This window comes from Onychostoma macrolepis, chromosome 02 (assembly GCF_012432095.1).
Source record: "Onychostoma macrolepis isolate SWU-2019 chromosome 02, ASM1243209v1, whole genome shotgun sequence".
Taxonomy (NCBI): domain Eukaryota; kingdom Metazoa; phylum Chordata; class Actinopteri; order Cypriniformes; family Cyprinidae; genus Onychostoma; species Onychostoma macrolepis.
In genome coordinates, this window is record NC_081156.1 from 7,487,254 (window position 1) to 7,506,687 (window position 19,434).

At 39.4% G+C, this 19,434-nt stretch overlaps 2 protein-coding genes across 2 annotated transcripts in view; one reads left to right on the forward strand and one right to left on the reverse strand.

The window, feature by feature from the left end:
* The window catches only part of pth1r (parathyroid hormone 1 receptor), a 99,202-nt gene extending 80,971 nt beyond the window's left edge, over positions 1-18,231 (forward strand). Inside the window, exons 6-13 of the mRNA XM_058753235.1 lie at positions 339-525; positions 6,016-6,169; positions 6,894-6,954; positions 7,172-7,238; positions 7,510-7,604; positions 8,157-8,298; positions 8,397-8,438; positions 15,286-18,231. Coding sequence (XP_058609218.1) covers positions 339-525; positions 6,016-6,169; positions 6,894-6,954; positions 7,172-7,238; positions 7,510-7,604; positions 8,157-8,298; positions 8,397-8,438; positions 15,286-15,639 — 1,102 coding nt within the window. The 3' untranslated portion in view covers positions 15,640-18,231. The remainder of the gene's footprint in view (positions 1-338; positions 526-6,015; positions 6,170-6,893; positions 6,955-7,171; positions 7,239-7,509; positions 7,605-8,156; positions 8,299-8,396; positions 8,439-15,285) is intronic.
* Positions 18,232-18,292: 61 nt separating this feature from the next.
* The window catches only part of tmie (transmembrane inner ear), a 32,743-nt gene continuing 31,601 nt past the window's right edge, over positions 18,293-19,434 (reverse strand). The window contains exon 4 of the mRNA XM_058753248.1: positions 18,293-18,659. Coding sequence (XP_058609231.1) covers positions 18,349-18,659 — 311 coding nt within the window. The 3' untranslated portion in view covers positions 18,293-18,348. The remainder of the gene's footprint in view (positions 18,660-19,434) is intronic.

Consider the following 19,434-nt stretch of genomic DNA (forward strand, 5'->3'; position numbering starts at 1 on the left):
GACAAACCGAAGGGAATTTGGGAAACACATGCTTGCAATTTTGTTTTTATAGCTTACTTTTTGAGCCCTACATTTTCAACATTTGTGCTTTCTGAACCTTTTAAATCCAAAGAATGTGTTATAGTCAGCGGCAGACTCATCTGGCTCTAATTAAGATCAGTATTGTTCTTCTAGCCTCTGTGAAATGGCAATGGAGAGCAACTAAACACACACACACACACACTAATCTGCAAAATTCTGGTCTGTGATTTCATGTACCTTAATACCTCATACTGTTTACACCTAATCATGAAACCCCTGTTTGACTTCATTTCTTTTTTTTATCTTTCATTCTTCAGGCGGTTACACTGCACCAGAAACTACATCCACATGCACCTGTTTGTATCGTTCATGTTGAGGGCCATTAGTATATTTGTGAAAGACGTGGTGTTGTACTCTGGTGCCGCTCTGCAGGAAATGGAGCGCATCACTGTGGAGGATCTCAAATCCATCACAGAAGCCCCTCCTGCCAACAAAACCAAGTTTGTAAGTGCAGCACACACACAATCATATCTATCAGTGAAGTCCATAACAGAGGAATCTCACATTTGATGTTGGTGTTGGTGTTGTTTCCATAGTAGTAGTAGTTTGAGAGCATCGTTATCCTCTGAAGCCATTTGTTGTTGACTTGCCACTAAGACCCTCCTGTAATTTCCACATATGTGTGTAACCAGGAAACAGGGTTTTCAATTAAGCTTTATGTGAACAAATTAACTTCCTTTTTAATTAAACATTATAATTAAGACTATTATAGTAACCATGGTAGTTGCTCAATACCTAGTAACAGGAAGGATTATGGATATTCTCGTTTGGCATGAATATGGGTCCCAAGACATATAAAGAGACTAGGATATAATAGAGAGTCATCCAGCAGCAACCCAGTTACCTTTCGATTGAGGTTCACACTGCATTGTGTCAGTAGCTGATGCTAGGGGAAGACACCTTTTTCCAAAAATACTGATGCCCTATTGAATCACACCAGTGTCTCACACTGGCCTATGGCATTAGAGTGTGCCAAATATCTGAACAAATATTTGAATGCTGTCATTTTTAATTGCACATCATTGGCTGGCTTGCCATTTGATTTCACTTATGTTAATTTGGTAACACTTTTGTTTAGCGACCAATTCTCACTATAAACCAGTTGCTTATAGTAGCATATTACTAGGATATTGCTGTTTATTTGTACTTATACAGCACATATTAATGCCTTATTCTGCAGGACCATATTTTAGATCCCTTAATCCTACCAAATACATAAACTTAACAACTACCTTACTAACTATTAATAAGCAGTGAATGAGGAGTTTAATGAGGCAAACGTCATAGTTAATAATTTGTTAATAGTGAGAACTGGTCCCCAAAATAAAGTGTGACCATTAATTGTTTACAATTTGTTTTAGTACTTTTTACCTTGATATATCTCTCTATGTTGTGAAAATGTTGCACCAGTAGCCTTAGAGAAATGGCATCTCATCCCCTCTTTATACTTTATACTTGAATCTTGAATATAAAACAGCACCAACACCAAATCCTCAGAATCTTTCTCATTCAGACATTGTTGAACCGGTGGACAAGAAGCCTTGGAATATCTTGACACCTTCTGCGGGAAACAACACTCCAGTGATCCAGTCATTATCCTTCTGTGATCCATTGAGGAAGAGTACTGATACATTCACTCGTGGACACATTGATTCAAATATCAAGCTGCGAGTGGCCCTAATATAAGGGTCCCTCTTTCAGTCATCTGACATGAAAGCTGTCTTTTCTCCCTTTGGGAGATTCCACGCGGAAGCCACTTTTGATGTGACAGGCTGCCCTCACTGTGAGAGAAATGAATCTCAGGATGCTGCACTCTAAGCTTGCTCTTGTTATGGAAGACGAGCTAGCTTCATAAGTTGTCCCACTGCTTTCATTTTCCTGTTCTCATGAACTGCAGAGGAAGAGCAGTCGAGCTGTGAAGTAGAGCAAGAGGCTTTAAGTGAGGAGCTCACATCAGCTCAGGTTCGTTGTGCTCCTCAGTCCCCCAATTTTGCATCCTACCCCATTAATTTCATTTAAGGCTGATCTCCACCCCTGCTTGGGAGATCGTGATTTGCTCACATTTGGCAGATTGGGTGATGGGGATGATGCCATATCACTGGCAGCCTGACAATGAATGAATCTACCCTAACTTAAGGACATCAGAAGTGAACTGGAGGACTTGAGAAGCTGAAAAAAAAAAAAAAAAGCTGTATTGAATCTGTGCCCTGCTTTTACAATGTTGGACGGCACTGTCTGCTGGGGGAATGACAATAGACATGGACAAGAATGACTCGAACCTGGAGCATTAGTGTTGCAAGTGACAAAGATGACAATGCAGTCTATCGGCCACACAATTGGTTTCTCATTTTCTCTGACTGCTATCTGTGGCTAAATTTGAAAGATTGTGAAAGCCGTGAGAGAAAGCTGTGCTTTTAGATACTCCTGTCAATGTGATCAGTGACTATAGCAGGATTTACAGATTTTTACAGGATTTGCATTTTCTACCAAAGAAACTCAGCTTGACCCCTCACCTGACTCGATCTGGCTCTTTGTCTTCTCACCACCCAGCAAAGGCATCTGTTAGCTCTACCTCAGACCCTCAAAAAGAGCCTGAGCCAGCTGTCTAGCTTATCCAAAGCCGCAGGGACTCGGCTTCTCACCTGGTGTGCTAAGAGGAGTTGTTCTTGCCAATGTTCTGCATGAGCCGGCTCTAAATTGAGCCCGTTCAGTGCTTGCATTTTCTTATCCCCCCCTCGTTTCAAAATGGAGAGGTAGATTGATGTGTTATGACTGTTCAGGATTGTCCATGTGTAATAAAAACATCAAAAAAGGGCATTCCTCCTCTTCTTACACTTACGCAAAACCACACAGCATGTCACAGTTTTCTGATTGTTCTTTTAAGGTGAAATTCCTTCGCTGTTGCCCCAAGATAAAGAGGGGAAAGGTTATCTGACACACTCATCTTAACTAAAGTGTGACCAAAACTCATTAATTTAGTGTCTTTTGTGAGAACCACAACATTTTGGTTTCCTGCGTGAAGCCTATTACAGGACTTTCCCAACAGGGAATGGGTGAATTCTGCACACTGAACCACCTCGACAATTGGCTGTTGATGGCCCAAAGAGAGACGACATTGTCAAACACATAGACCTTTTGTAAGGCTACTTTCATTGCCTTGTGTGCTGCTTATTGGGCACCAGTGATCTGATGTTGCTTTTTATAATTTTAATTAGCACTATAGTGAAAGGTGCTTCATGCAGATGCACTGGGACACATCATTAGTAATGTATCTTGGGGTCATTCGGTGCTTTGGGTCTTTCAACATCATACACCCTCACCCAGGCGACCCAGCCGAGACCCTGCCCTGTGTCCCAGCAGCATTTGCCTATGATTCAGCACTATTAATCCAAAGCCACTTTCTTTGCGGCTTTGGTTGTACCAGTAATTCTGTTTATACTAACATATTATGACGAGTGGCCGGCTACTTAAAGGATTAGTTCACTCCAGAATTCAAATTTCCTGATAATTTACTCACCCCCATCTCATCCAAGATGTTCATGTCTTTCCTTCTTTAGTCAAAAAGAAATTAAGGCTTTTGAGGAAACCATTCCAGGATTTTTCTCCATATAGTGGACTTCAATGGTGGCCAACGGGCTGAAGGTCCAAATTGTAGTTTCAATGCAGCTTCAAAGGGCTCTACACGATCCGTCATTGTCTAAAAAGAATATATATATATATATATATATATATATATACGGTCCCACTTTATATTAAGTGGCCTTAACTACTATGTACTTACATTTAAATTAATCATTTGATACAATGGACTTATTGTGTACATACATGTTCTTACATTGTACTTATTTTGTTAATAATACCTTTATGTAATTACATCTGTAATTACATTTGTAATTACACTGTTGACCCATCCCTTAGACCTTAACCCACCCTTAGACCTACTCATACCACCAAACCTGTCCCTAACCTTACCCATATCCCACCTCAATAGCAGCAGAAGTGTTTTGCAAAACAATATGAACACAATAAGTACATTGTACTTATTTTTTGATGTAAGTACATAGTAATTAAGGCCACCTAATATAAAGTGTGACCATATATACATATACATATACATATATACTTTTTAACCACAAACTTCTGGCATTATTTAATCATGCTGGAAAGGTCACATTTTTCCTTGCAGAAGAAATATTTTATGTTTCAAAAGATTTAAACATCCAGGATACGTACATGAACGGACCATTTTTAACAATAAACTGATACAAAGACAAATAAATGTGTCAGTCAACAAACAACAACTTTTGAACGGTCCTCTTTCTCCACACTTGTAAACACTGTGTCAGGACTTCCGCCTACGTCACACGTGACCTTTCCAACGTTACTACGTAATGAGTTAGTGCAAGACAAGCATTTGTGGTTAAACAAAATGACCAGTCGCTTCGCTAGATAAGACCTTTATTCCTTGGCTGGGTTCATGTAGAGCCTTTTGAAGCTGCATTGAACCTGCAATTTGGACCTTCAACCCATTGATCTCCATCTCCTATATTGAGAAAACTACTGAAATGTTATCCTCAAAAACCTTTATTTCTTTTCAACTAAAGAAATAAGAAAGACATGAACAACTTGGATGATATGGGGGTGAGTAAATTATCAGGAAATCTGAGTTCTGGAGTGAAGTAAACCTTTAAAGGTAGGCGATTTCGGAAAGGCTAGTGATAGCAAGTTAGCTTTGAAAGCAAGTTCCCCACCTTCCCTGCGTAATCACTCTGGCAAAGCCACACCTCCTCCAAAACACATGAACGCGGTCTGTCAGAACAGAGACTAACCTGAGACACAATGAGAGACAGCGTTGGTGCAGGATTGAATACAATGATTTCCTCATGTCTCATTTACTGCTGAGAAAACATTACAGTAAAAAGTGCATAATACTACAGTAATAGCACTTTTCATTCTCACTGGAACACGCTGATGACATATCATGTCTGTGCAAACAGGGTGCGCAGAAGTATGCAAATACATATTTGACAGGCAGGCAGGACAGCCTATCATAATGTTCGGGCCAAACATTTTGATTGGACAAAGTTTTTTGGGTCCTACGCCTTCCACAGATGATATGAATACATATAAATACATTTAGACCACTTAACTTAATGAGTGCTGTCGAAATGTGAAGAGACTTTTCAACCAGCATAACAAAAAATGTTTTTGAATCAAATCACCGACCCTGCCTTTAACTGCTGCTTATATGTTTATATATATGTTTATATATACTTGTGCAACTTCTGTATGGTGTCAGCAGTGCTCACCACCTCAATGTTTCATGTAAAATATTCTTCCAAGACACCACTCTGTGAGCTGGGTCAGTTCTATTCTGATAATGCAGCATGATTGGACACTGTTCCCCATATGACCAGCTATCGATGCAATGAACCAAATTCAAAAGGGAATGTCTGTGGTTACTCTCGTAACTTCACTTCCCAGAGATGAGGGAATGAGACATTGCGTTCAATGGCTGCTATTGTACTTTAACTATCAGTAGAGCTGCCAGTTATTCCTCAGTAATTTCTGAGGATTTGGCACAGCTTTATATAGGGTGAGAGCCGTTTCCATTTGGCGCGCTTGAACGCCATTGGCCAGTCCAAGACACTGTTGTGATTCAATAGGGCAGCAGTATTTTTGGAGAAAGGTAGTTTCCCATAGCACTAGCTACTGACACCACGTCTCGTTTCCTCATCTCAAGGCACAGAGGCAACCACTCACATTATCTTTAGAAACTTGTTTTAAATTGTCCTTCTCTACTTCCTATACATTTAGATTTTTGAGGGTGAGTCAAGTTACACGTAGCTTGTATCTCAAAACCAAATGAAGGTGAAATAGGCACACATGCCTCTAATCAATATGTGCTGAATTGGTTTTACTTTACCCTTCAAGATTGGCTGTAAGGTGGCTGTCACTCTCTTCTTGTACTTCTTGGCGACTAATTATTACTGGATTCTGGTGGAAGGCCTGTACCTGCACAGCCTTATCTTCATGACCTTCTTCTCAGACAGGAAGTACCTTTGGGGCTTTACTCTGATTGGCTGGGGTGAGTAAGCAATCTTCTTCATGTAAACTCATTTCCAATACACAACAGTAGGGCATAATTATTTGGCTTATGGCTACAGACAACAAATCATACAAAAGATAGGCTATTAATTGGGCTATCATGTGTATCAAACAGATTTTTAATTTTACTCTTGAAGAACAGCAAAAGTTACTTTGAAGTATTGCTAATTGTTTCCAGTGCAGCACAGTGGCACGTGCCAGATCTTTTGGAGACAGCAGCAAATGTGTCTGCTTTTGTGGATATACTTTGGACTCCACGGCTCCTGCATTGTACACACTGTGCGGAAAAGTTGAACATGCACAGCGCATACAATGTGGATGCTGTGGAGCTAAGCCACTTCTCTGTTGCTAAAACCAGTGTTTCAGAGCCAAGGCTCAACTTTAGACTTTTTTCTGCTGAGCCAGTACTTCAGACTTATATAAATGCTTTGACAGCATTGTCACCACCACCAACCCAACAATACAATACAATGCAATATAATAACATAAAATAAAAATAAATGTTTAATGTATTATTCTTATTATTCTTATTATTATTAATTACAATACAAGAACAAATAAACTAATACAATTATTTATTAGTTTAATTATTTGCAATAATACTGGAAATCATACAGAAAAAAAAGCCCTGAGGGTTCTTCTGTATGTAGCAATTTGAAAGTGAAGGTCACTAAGGGTTTCACTAAACAAGTTTCATTAAACAGGTGTTCCTGCGATGTTTGTGACCATCTGGGCCAGTGTGAGAGCCACTCTTGCTGACACTGAGTAAGTTTTAGTGTCTGAAATCTTTTGTCAATATTACCATGTGTACATTTATACAGGAATGTAATATTCAGCTTGTGGAACAAATAAAATATTCTCTATGTGGTAAATAATGTATGCATGCGCAGGACTTTTGCAAATTGTATACTATCTATTAAATATTAATAGGATGTCTGGATTGAGCCTTCTAAAAGTGACTGATCTGGTTTACGATCTACAGGTGCTGGGATTTAAGTGCAGGAAACCTGAAATGGATAGTGCAGATCCCTATTCTGACAGCAATTGTTGTAAGTTTCCATAAATAAAAATGAAAAAGAAATTCATAAGTAGTCATAATTATTTTGATAAATGTTTTTAGATTTAAAATCATAAGAAGTGCAAACCGAGTCAACTGTGTACAAATTTGACAAAGTTCTGTTGAACTTACGTGTAAGTAAATTGCAAATATTATGTATTTGTCTGCCAGTTCCTTTAATGTGAATGCAGTTATCTCATCTGTCTGTTAGTTATGTATCAATTATGATCTATTAAATTAGTGTATATATTTTTCCCCCAAAGGTAAATTTTTTGCTGTTCCTGAATATTATTAGAGTCTTGGCAACAAAACTTAGAGAAACAAATGCAGGAAGATGTGACACCAGACAACAGTATAGGTAAGATTTTATTTTTTTTTTATTTTTATTTTTACATTTCAACATCTGAAATATACACTACCATTTGAGATTTTTCATGTTTTTGAAAGAAGATTCTTATGTCCACCATGGCTGCATTTATTTGATCCAAAATACAGTAATACAGTATACAGTAATAATATTAATATTTAAAATAACTGATTTCTATTTTAATATATTTAAAAATTAAAAATATATAATAGCTTTAATATATTATATAGAATTTTAATTTATTATATTTAAAATATATAATATTTTTAAAAGTGTTAAATGATCTTTAAGAAATCATTCTAATTTGCTGAAGTGGAAACCATAATCTTTAGTTATAACATAACTAAAGATTCTCTGAAGAATAGCCTGTATTTGAAATAGAAATATTTTGTAACATTATAATGCCTTTACTGTTATTTTTTATCAGTTTAATGACCCTTACTGAATAAAAGTGTCAATTAGTTAAAAAAAATAAAATCCTACTGACCCCAAACATATACTTTGGTTCTTCATCTTTTTGTTCTCTTTTTCTTTATGCCACAGAAAGCTGTTAAAATCGACGCTGGTCCTCATGCCGTTGTTTGGGGTTCACTACATTGTGTTCATGGCAATGCCCTATACAGAAGTGTCTGGGGTGCCATGGCAAATCCAGATGCATTATGAAATGCTCTTTAACTCATTCCAGGTAATATTTCAAAAAAGACACCAAAATTGTACAAAGACACCAAAATATTTTACTATTACTTATATAATTATATTTTAAATTCATGCTCTATTTTCCAGGGATTCTTCGTTGCAATTATATATTGCTTCTGCAATGGAGAGGTAAGAATGAACTTTTATATAATTGTTTATAATTAATTATTTTCACTGTGTGTAGCACTTCGATTATGTCGGCACATTCTAGACAGGCTACCAGGTCAGTTTGTGTTTTAGTGGTGGGTATTTTTTAAATAACATGAACCTGCAATACTGGACACTACAGATTCAGGACCACAGTCCTAGGACCCTAGCTTTTTGTTACTAATAGCACTTTATACAATTTTATAGCACTTACTATTAAATTCTCAATTTGCATTATTAATTTTCAGAAACAATTTACTGCTTTAATCGTTTCATTTAATTGTTATATTCTCTTAAACAACCCCCAACCCTAAACATGACTGTTGGTAACACTCTTGAAATATTTGTTAGATCATATTATTTATTTCTTAATGATCCTACATCGCTATTTTAATATTAAAATGAATTGGTATGTGTAGAAATTTACATAACTAAAGTATTATAAAGTATTAAAAATATTATAAATTATTCTCAGTTCATGTTAACTAATGTGTTAATTTATATGTAATTATATTGCAGTGTTACTGATACATTAAATAAAGTAATCGTTCAAAATCTGACCCTATAATATCATGCACTTTCCCAACTAAACCTAAACTAATGTTGGCTAAAAACTGGCTCACAGTGCATTCACTGGGGATTTAAGTGCATTGTTCTTAATAGCTATATTTATTTATTGGGTGCATTTGTTTGATCAATGGCACACAAGAGATTTTTAGGCACTCTTTTTTTCCCTTATTTAAGTACATACTGCTGTTTTATAAAAGCAAAATCTGTGATTACCTGTGGCTGAATCCTGTTATTTTGTCCATAAACATTTTGCAGTTCATTGTACTCTAGTGTGCTGTTGTCAAGAACATTAATGAGAATTAATGGGTTAATTTAAGTGACTGTGAAGAAGCAGTAAACGTGTAGCTTAAAAATGCAAGAATGTGTATCTCCTATTTCCAGAAGAAAAATCACTAGGCTTGACCAAAATATGAACCTTTGAGAAAACACTGGGTCTGTCTTTCATTATTATTTGCTGGTATTTATAGAAGACTTTAGAAAAAGGTGTAACAACTTGTTTTAAGCAATGGGTAAATTACTCACAAATTGTAGTTTGTTACTGATTCCGAATTACATGATAAAAATTGTAGTTCCCTTTCAGTCGGTCACTCCGAGTCATGTCGGTGACCAACGAATTGGGATGTCGCTTCGAGAGACCAATCTCCTATGAGTGTAAACTAAACGAGCCAATACACATTGGCATGTGATGATTGCATCCAGCTGCTGCTGATCACAGCGCGAGCATAAATAGGCAGCAGGTGCAACGCATACCAGCTTTTTGCTTCGAAGACGAGCGACATCATCGTTCTGCTCCTGCCAAGTTCGTGTGAGAACGACAAGTTCAACGCGCTCTAAGGGAGCTTTTGTGTTCGCGGACAGTGCTTCAGCGATGGTCGTTCCTGTGTCGAGTGGGTTGCACACTTCAGCACCTATAAGAGCATTTCCCTAAAAGAGTATTCACAGGTGCATCTTTTTAAAGACAACGTTGCGTCTTGTTATAGACAATGTATCACCTGTGTGTTTCTGGATGCAGTCGTTACCTGGTGCCGGGTGATGGTCACGATCGCTGCCTCACGTGATTGGGCATTAAGCACACTGTAGTGGGGTTTGTGGATGAGTCATGTTCCCATTTCGGGAAGATGATCATCTCGGAGTAGCGGGCCAGGCTCCGTTACCTCGAAAGGAGCGGAGCTCCGTTGCCTCTGCCTCGATCTGGTTCAGGCGGTGGCACGGGTGGTCTGAGTGTTACAGTGGGGGCAAAACCTCCAGGGAACCAACCCTTGAGGGACCATCGCTCCTCTGGCACTCCACAACCAGTTGAGCTGTCAAAGGAACGTGCTGGGCCCTCTACAAGGAGCGTACCAGCAGTATCCTTTGGCGGTCCTCCCGACGATCGGATGTCAATCGCTGCATTGGAGGGTGAGCCGGAGCTTTCTGGACAGGAAGATTCAGCTGTGCTGATGCCCTCCGGGACGGTAGCAATGCCTTGGTCGGATCCGGAAATGACGGCTATGCCTTCCCGTTCCCAGCGCCCTGCCTTTCTTCCCGGAGGTGCATGAGAAGCTTACCAGGTCGTGGACGGCACCTTTTACTGCCAGAAACCAACCTGCTAGCTCCTCCTCCCTCACCACCCTTGACGGTGGTACAGCTAGTGGGGTTACGGGGGTCCCGCCGGTGGAGCGGTCGGTTGCAATGCAGTTGTGTCCTAATACCGCCTCAATCTGGTGGGGCAAACCGTGCCTCTCCTCCAGTGTTGGAAGGTTACTTTGGAAATGTAATAGGTTACAGATTACAAGTTACCCTACTTAAAATGTAATAAGTAGTGTAACTGTTCTATTACTTTATTAAAGTAATGTAACTGATTACTTTTTGATTACGTTTCTAAATTTAGAATGCTTTCAACTGTTAATCATTTTCAAACATGTTAACCAGGCAGGGTTAACCTTACAGTAGAACTCAACACTGATTATGTCAGACTTTCAAAATCCTTCATCACTTGAATTAAGATTATAATATTTTCATTTTAAAGGAGACATTGGATGCCAAATATCTTCATTTGCATATAAATGTGTCTTGGCAGTGTGTGGACACAACCACCCTACAATGATAAAAATTCACTCCTTTTTTTTTAATCCCCCAAAAACCTAAACGGTCTCAATCATCAAGCCATTTTGATTTTGGAGTGAATAACCAGCGCTCTCTTCCACATTCAATACCACGACTGACTACCAGAAGTAGTAAGTCTCACACTTTATATTTTTTATGATTATTTGCGAATCACCTTTGCTCTTCCACAGAAGAGAGGTGGCGGGGTGAGCAGAGCTCATGAGCAGGTAAAGAGATATGCAGCGAAACGTGTTGCTGTGAACAGAGCTGTTTTTGACAAGGTAAAAAGGGTGTTGTTTTTCATGACCACTGAGACCATTTCAAGAATACCCTAAAGAATCATACCAACTTGTGGAAAATGGGCATCCGATGTCCAATTTGAAGCACAGCCACCACAAAATCAGACTTACTTTAAAATCATTCTGAGGTTAAATACAGATTTAAAATCATAACAAGAAATAGTTTAATAGCTATGATACTGTTTTTGAAAATCAAATATTTGCATAGCTATGACAGGAAATGCTAGAATCTAACAATGCCTTAGAAAAAAATAAAAAATAAATAAAGCATATAGAAAATATAAGAGGTATTGGAGAAGCATGTTATAAACTTCTGAAACATTGGTGTTTCATATTTTAGAGTAGTTACTGTAATTTATGAAAGAAATCAATTAAATCTGTATGTGGGAGTGTGTGTGAAAAAATCTGATGTAACCCCCTTTGTAATCCTTAACATTTTCATAAGTAACTGTAATTTAAATTACACATTCTTAGTAACTGTAACTAATTACAATTACTTTTATTTTATAATTAAATTACGTAATTCCGTTACATGTAACTAGTTACTCCCCAACACTGCTCCCCTCCCAGGGCCTATAGGTACTCGTCTGGTCTGTCTGGCGATGCTTATGTGGCCTGTGGAGAAGCTGCCTCCGCCTTACACGCTATGGCGTTACTGCAGGTTTTTCAGGCTAAAGCACTGAGGGACCTGCATGAGGGTGGTCACGATCCGGAAGTTCTGAAAGAGCTCCGAACCGCAACTAATCTCACGCTCCGAGCAACAAAGGTCACCACGAGTTCTCTGGGTCGTGCGATGTCCACCAGGAGTGCCACCTCTAACTGTGTTTGGTCGACATGAGGGACACAGACAAAGTTCGGTTCCTCAAGGTCCCTGTGTCCCGACCGGCCTCTTCGGCGACACAGTCAAGAACATGGCCCAGCAGTTCTTGGCTTCACAGGAGCAGACTGAGGCAATCCAACACGTCCTGCCTCCACCCGCTCCCACGCCACATCTGCAGCAGCCTCCAGCCAAGCTGCACTGTGGAGCCGGGCGTAGGCAGGCCGCCCCGCCCGTCCAGGCCGGAAAGAGTCCAGGAAAGAGAGCGAGGGAACTGCTCTTCGTGAGATGGTCAACACACATCTCCCTCCCTCGGAGGAGGGCCAGGTGGAGAAAAATGTAAAAATCTCGACAAAAGAGCAGTTTTCTCTGTCTCTGGGTCCCAAGAGGGCATGGAGAGTCGCGGACGGACCAACACCGAACCACACTCATCCTCCTCTCTCAACAGCAGGCAGCAGTGGGCGGTTAGAGAGCGTCATCATAGGCCCTACTCATGCACCCTCTGCCAACTGTGGAACCAGGTAAGCGGTGCACCACACACTCAGACCCCTCTTCGGGTCCACCCACGAGCCGTCCGAGCTGGGTCCCTGCATTCCACCTCGCTGCCCCACTGCGGGCATGGCGGTGGTTCCGCTGGTCCAGCTTGCACGGTATCTGGGTGCCTGGCTAGCACTACCCAGCCCGTCTCGCTGGCTTCTGCGGACCATCAGCCTCGGCTATGTGATTCAGTTCGCCTGGCATCCCTCCAAGTTCAGCAGCATCCGCTTCATCACATCAGTGAAGGCAGCCGATGCTCTTGTCTTTCTTGTGGAGATCGCAGTCCTACTGGCGAAAGACACGATAGAGCCGATATGATGACGGGGTTTTACGGGGGTGTAGCCAAGAAAGGTGGTGGGTTACGCCCTTCACCGGTTACCGTTCAAGATGTTGACGCAGAAATGCATCTTCGGAAGCATCCGTCCCCGAGATTGGTTTGCAGCGATTGACCTGAAGGACACATACATTTATGTGTCGATCCTTCCATCCCACAGACCATTTCTGCGGTTTGCGTTCGAAGGACATGCATATCAGTACAGGGTTCTGCCCTTCGGGCTGTCCCTTTCCCCCCGTGTCTTCACGAAAGTTGCAGAGGGGGCTCTTGTTCCCCCCAGAGAAAGGTGTTCACGTCCTCAACTATCTTGATGATTGGCTTATACTAGCACAGTCTCGGTATCAATTGTGCGAGCACAGGGACCTGGTGGTCCGGCACCTCATTGAGTTGGGTCTTCGGGGCAACTGGGACCCGATGCAGAGGATTTCTTTTCTCGGTATGGAGTTGGATTCGGTCGAACAGACAGCACGCCTCACAGAGGAACGTGCGCGGTCGGTGCTAAACTGCTTTAATTCATTATACAGCAGGACAGCGGTCCCACTAAAACAATTTCAGAGGCTCCTGGGGCGTATGGCAACTGCAGCGGCAGTTACACCGCTGGGGCTGCTTCATATGAGACTGCTTCAGCACTGGTTTTATGGCTGAGTCCCGAGGTGGGCGTGGCAGCACGGCACTCACTGGGTCTAAGTTACACCAGCCTGCCACCAAACCACCCCGTGGTCAAACCTTGCGTTTCTCCGGGCAAGAGTGCCCCTAGAGCAGGTTTCCAGGCATGCTGTGGTTCTCACGGATACCTGCATCACTGGCTGGGGTGCCACGTACAATGGGCAAGCAGTGTCGGGGGTGTGGACGGACCCCCAACTGCACCAGTTAACGATGCGCATTTTCGGTCGACGAATCACTGAGTTGGTAGTGCTACAACAACAGTGACTTGCCTTCTTGTTTGTGAACCCCAGCCTACACCAAAAAGGGGTGCAGGAGGCTCGCACTGGAAGGGGCTTTGGTAGGGATCCCAATTCGTCATTCACTGACATGACTCAGGAGTGACTGACTGAAAGGGAACGTCTCAGTTACGTATGTATCCCTGAAGGAGGGAACAGAGATGTCACGTCTCGTCGCCATGGCTGCTGTACCACCGCTGAGTGGCCGAGTTACTGGCTCGGCTCCTCAGCGAAAACCTGGTATGCGTTGCACCTGCTGCCTATTTATGCTCGCACTGTGATCAGTGGCAGCTGGATGCAATCATTGCATGTCAATGTGCACTGGATCGTTTAGTTTGGTCTCTCAAAGTGAGTTGTGACCGACGTGACATTTCCGTTCCCTCCTTCAGGGAACAAGGGTTACAACCGAGACGTTAGTCATGTAATCCATTATTTAACACATTTTAGGTAATATAATCAGATTACTTTTAGATTATTTTTTACTTAATTTGCTTGTCACATTGATTTTAATAGGATAATATTGTACCATATTGATATAATTCAATCATAAAAAATGTACATTTAAAAAATTATTTTAAAAATAACAATTAAAATAAAACACTTACTTAAAAAGATGAAATTATTTGCTTACCTTCGTCAATGACAATTAACCAATCGTCAGTGAACGTGAACACGCAAATGTATTATTTAATTATTAACTTAATAGAATTATGAAATCAAAAAGAAATCATGTAAATGTGTGCATTTTAATGTGTTTGAAAGACAAAAGCCTTCAAGGCACAGTAATACATGGTTAAATAGCACCCTGAATGATAATTCAGAAACCATTAATATGCTTATCAGTAGTTGTTGCAGTGTTGAAATGTTGAGAAAACACTGTTTTTTATTAATCCATTGGTCAAATGCTGGGGCCACCTGACTAGTGACTGGTCTTTGTGTGAATGTTCACAAAACTGACAGATTTTCTGAATGCATATAAGTGGTAGGCTATTTTATAAAGGAACATTTAAAAGGTGGAAAAGAAGAATTAGGAAGAATCAATAAATTATAAATAATTTATTTCTATTGTGTGAATATGTAATCAATAAAAAAGCAACTGTAATCTGATTATGAGTATTTTAAAATGTAATCTAATTCTAAGTATTTAATTTTTAGACTCGGATGACATAATCCAGATTACATGTAATCAGTTACTTCCCAGCTGCTTGTTTTATTCACATTTATTATCACTCTTATCACTCTTTAGGTCCAAGCAGAAATCAAGAAGTCATGGAGTCGGAGGACACTCGCTCTGGACTTCAAGAGAAAAGCCCGGAGTGGCAGTAACACGTATAGCTATGGACCCATGGTGTCTCACACCAGCGTCACTAACGTGACTGCACGGGGCCCTCTGGCCCTGCACCTCACCACCCGCCTGGGGCCCGTCTCCCTCAACGGCCACCGGAACCTCCCGGGATACGTGAAGAACGGCTCGGTCTCTGAGAACTCCATCCCATCCTCAGGACAGGAGCTCCATATACAAGAGGAAGAACCTTCAAAGAACTTCCAGGCGGATAAAACCATCCCGGTGGTGGAGGAGGAAAGAGAAACAGTCATGTGACTTCACAAACCTTAATAAAGACTATGAAAAATGTTGAAGGATTAGAGAGTCCTTTGTTTCTCAGGATTTCCTCACAATTTGGGTTGTGGGACCATCTCAGATGTACAGTTGGACCTAATGGACCTAATCCGTGTCTTTTAAATGAGCCACAATGTTCTTGCAAGACTGGAAGCTACTACATGCACCAGGCCATCTTCACCAGCAGTATTCGGAGGATGAGACCAGATTTTGGCTTCAAAAATTGTGGTGAACACATTGTGAACATACAACACCAGTGCTTTCAGGCTGGCACATCACCTCCTTAGATGAAGAACGGTGCATTTGCTTTAGGATCAAGTCATATGAAATATATGGCACTGTGGACCGTTAATTGTAAATAAGACACACATATTTCAAAAATATATATATATTAAAAAAATGTTTTTGATCAGCACTAATATAATGATATTTACAGATGCGACTGCCAGTAGGGACACTCTTTGTATTATGATAGCAGGTTTTTGTTAGTAGAATGTGATATTTATATGTCTCTATGCCTTGAGCGGTTGTGTCTCGTTTATCCATGTGTTTAATCAGTAGATTTGCCAAATCTTGCCAGACTGTCTTTTTTCTTCATGAGTGAATTCCCTCTGAATCTGCGTAGATTTATACAGCACAAGCTTGCATTATTGCCAGTGATGATGAAGTGATTGTTGCCAGTGGTGAAACGTCAAAGAATTTTGTTATTAGGATCAACACATACTATACTAAGCATAAAAGAGAAATTCTGTCTGCATTTTTCATTTTCAGGGTAATTTTTGGTTGCCTCAACCATTGAAATTTAGCATAGTTAATTATACTGTTAACTGCTGCCATTTTTATCATCCAAAGTGGAAAATCGTCACATTGTCTGATGTCATGCATGTCATGCATAAGCAATACAATAATTCATAATAACAAGCCACATGATATGATTCATATCTGAAGCACAAACAATAAACAATGAGTTATGCATAAGCAGACATTTAGTACTTAAAGTAAGGTGTGCATTCACATCTTTAACCCTGCAGTAATATCACTACTAATTATTGCATTGCATAACACTTAACAGATTATTACAGTTTGCATTCAACGGAATTATTTAAATATTTTCATAAATATACTGATCTGTTAAGCATGTTTTTGTTTTTTTGTTTTTTTTAAATAACGCATTAAAGAAATTTATTATATTGCCTTACAAAATATCCTTTGGCAGCACCAGGTATACCTTTCATTTCCTTTTTAGATGTCATATTTCAAGTGTCAGGCCATGAATGAATAAAATACGCCTCTCATTCTGAGTAAATCAATTAGCAGCATCATTATGCTCTGTACTGTAAGAGTTTTCAGGGAATTCTTGATCTCCATTAAAGGCATCATAAGAGCTTTTCACTGAAAACACCTATACATTATTATACATTATCCTCATTATCGTATAATGAAAGGCTTTTATTATACCTGCTCATGCTTCACTCCACTGCCTCACATTCAATCGTTTCATCATAATGTTTCATGCATTACTGTATATGAGAAGCTGAAAATCATTTTTCTTTTTCTTTTTTTTTTTTACAGCCATAAGGAAGAACAAACTGAAGTCAGTATTGTAGGTTTAGAGGCTCATGGTCTGTTATGTATAATATAATGCTGCTTTTTGTTACTCCATGTATATATGTCAATATTGTGTTTACACATGTCCACACAGTTGTGAGCTAAGTGTTCCTCTGCATATGTTTTAGAATGTAATACTGATATGGAAAGACTGTAATCCAGGTTATGATTTTATATGCTGGCAGTTCAGTATACAGCAGTGCATATGCTGAAAAAATGCCTAAATTCAGATGTTTTTTCATATTTCATATTTCAAGCAATTCGTGTTTGCTAAATTCAAACCATTACTCGACAAAATAAAGTTTAACAAAATATATACATATGCATTCTGCTTTTCTTTACATAACCATTTGAACTTGAATTTGAGGACAGATCAAAATGACAACATTTCAATCATGTTTTTACCATTAAATGTAATCTAGTATTTTCAGTTGTATTATTTATAAAATGTCATCTATGTTTGCACTTTTTATGCCTTGGTACTCAATAACATTTGAGACTGTTTGTTTCAGATATTAACAGGGATTGATTTGAAAATAACTGCTTGAATGATGGATGTGCAGTTCTGTTAATATCGAGGTTTCATGACAGATCAATCAGTCAAGAAATTGATCTTATTTTACTGCTTGGAATCTCTCTGCTTTACTCATGTGCATTTTTTTTTACATATTTTTATTACATCCTGTCATTCTTCAAGTGTTTTTGACACATTGCAACGAAAAATATTTTACCCAAAAATGAACATTCTGAAGAACCATTTGCTCTCTTTCTGCAGTGGACCTCCTTTAAAATATTTTGAAAAGGAAAATTCGAATTTTTGTTGTTGTTGATGTTTTATATGTTATGTTACATAAATGCAAACTAACTTTTCTATGTACACCAGTGTTGTATATTTCAGTGCTGATCATGTGTATCATGTGAATAATAAATGAAAATATATAATTAACAGAGAATCATTTATTGTCAATATTTACAATTTACAATAAAATAAATATGCTGTAAATGTGCTTTATAAATTTTCTTACAAAAAAATAAAAAATGGCTAATGAAAATTTAGCACACACCGTTAAGGTGACTAAATGTTCACTTCTTTGCAGGCTTCTTGGCACTGCCCTTGGCTCCACCTCCTTTCCCTCCTTTTTCTTCTCCTTTCTCTCCTCCTTTCTCTCCACCTCCCTTTTTACCTTTCCCTCCATCCGATGCTCCTTTCTCTCCTTTCTCCCCCTTTTCCCCTTTCTTCTTTGGGGTTTCATCCTTCTCTTCTCCCTTCCCTTCTTTTCCTTCTTTTGCACCCTTGCCTTCCTTTTTGCCTTCTTTTTCTTTCTTCTTTCCCTTCTCTGCATCAACCTTGCCTGCAACGGTTGGCACCTCCTCCTTCTCCTCAGGCTTAGCCGCTAAACCAAAGAAGAAATTAAGAAAGAAAGATCAGGGTTCTGTCGACAGTACTGATATATTTCATGAAATACGGTAACACTTTAAGGACCAATTCTCACTATTAACTAGTTGCTTATTAGCATGTGTATAGGCTGTTTATTAGTACTTATAAAGCACAAATTAATGCCTTATTCTGCAGTTTAACAGCTGCATTACTAACTACTAAAAAGCAGCAAATTAGGAGTTCAATGAGGCAAAAGTTATAGTCAATAGTTAGGTAATGGTGAGAATTGCCCTCCATTGTCCTACAATGTAAAAATCTTACATCACTCGTGTGTGAAGCAATGTTACGCTCCTGGATGCCAGTCGCATTTTTGTATGTCTGTTTTGTGATACAACCTAGGCTTTTTGCCAGAGGTTTACCATTTTTATTGTGAATATAAAATAGCTAAAAAATGTTTTTAAAAAGTCATATTATTTTCCGTATTTATTTTTTATTTTTATAGGCGGTTTACCTATATTTTTCTTTTAACATGCTCTCCACAACATATTGTGCAGACTGGAGAAACACTGGTAGAGATGTTAAGAAAGATCTCCAAATAGAGCAGACAGCATTGCCTTGTCAGTTAATTGGTTTCAGATTGATCAGCCGGCTGAGAGCAGAACTGAAGACAAATAGATTGTGTTTCTGGCCTAATCAGAAATACACAGGCAACAAAAGGACGATTTTATAACACTTTCAAAACACACAATCAGCTTTCTTCAACCTTTTATACTATCTATATGCTAACATCG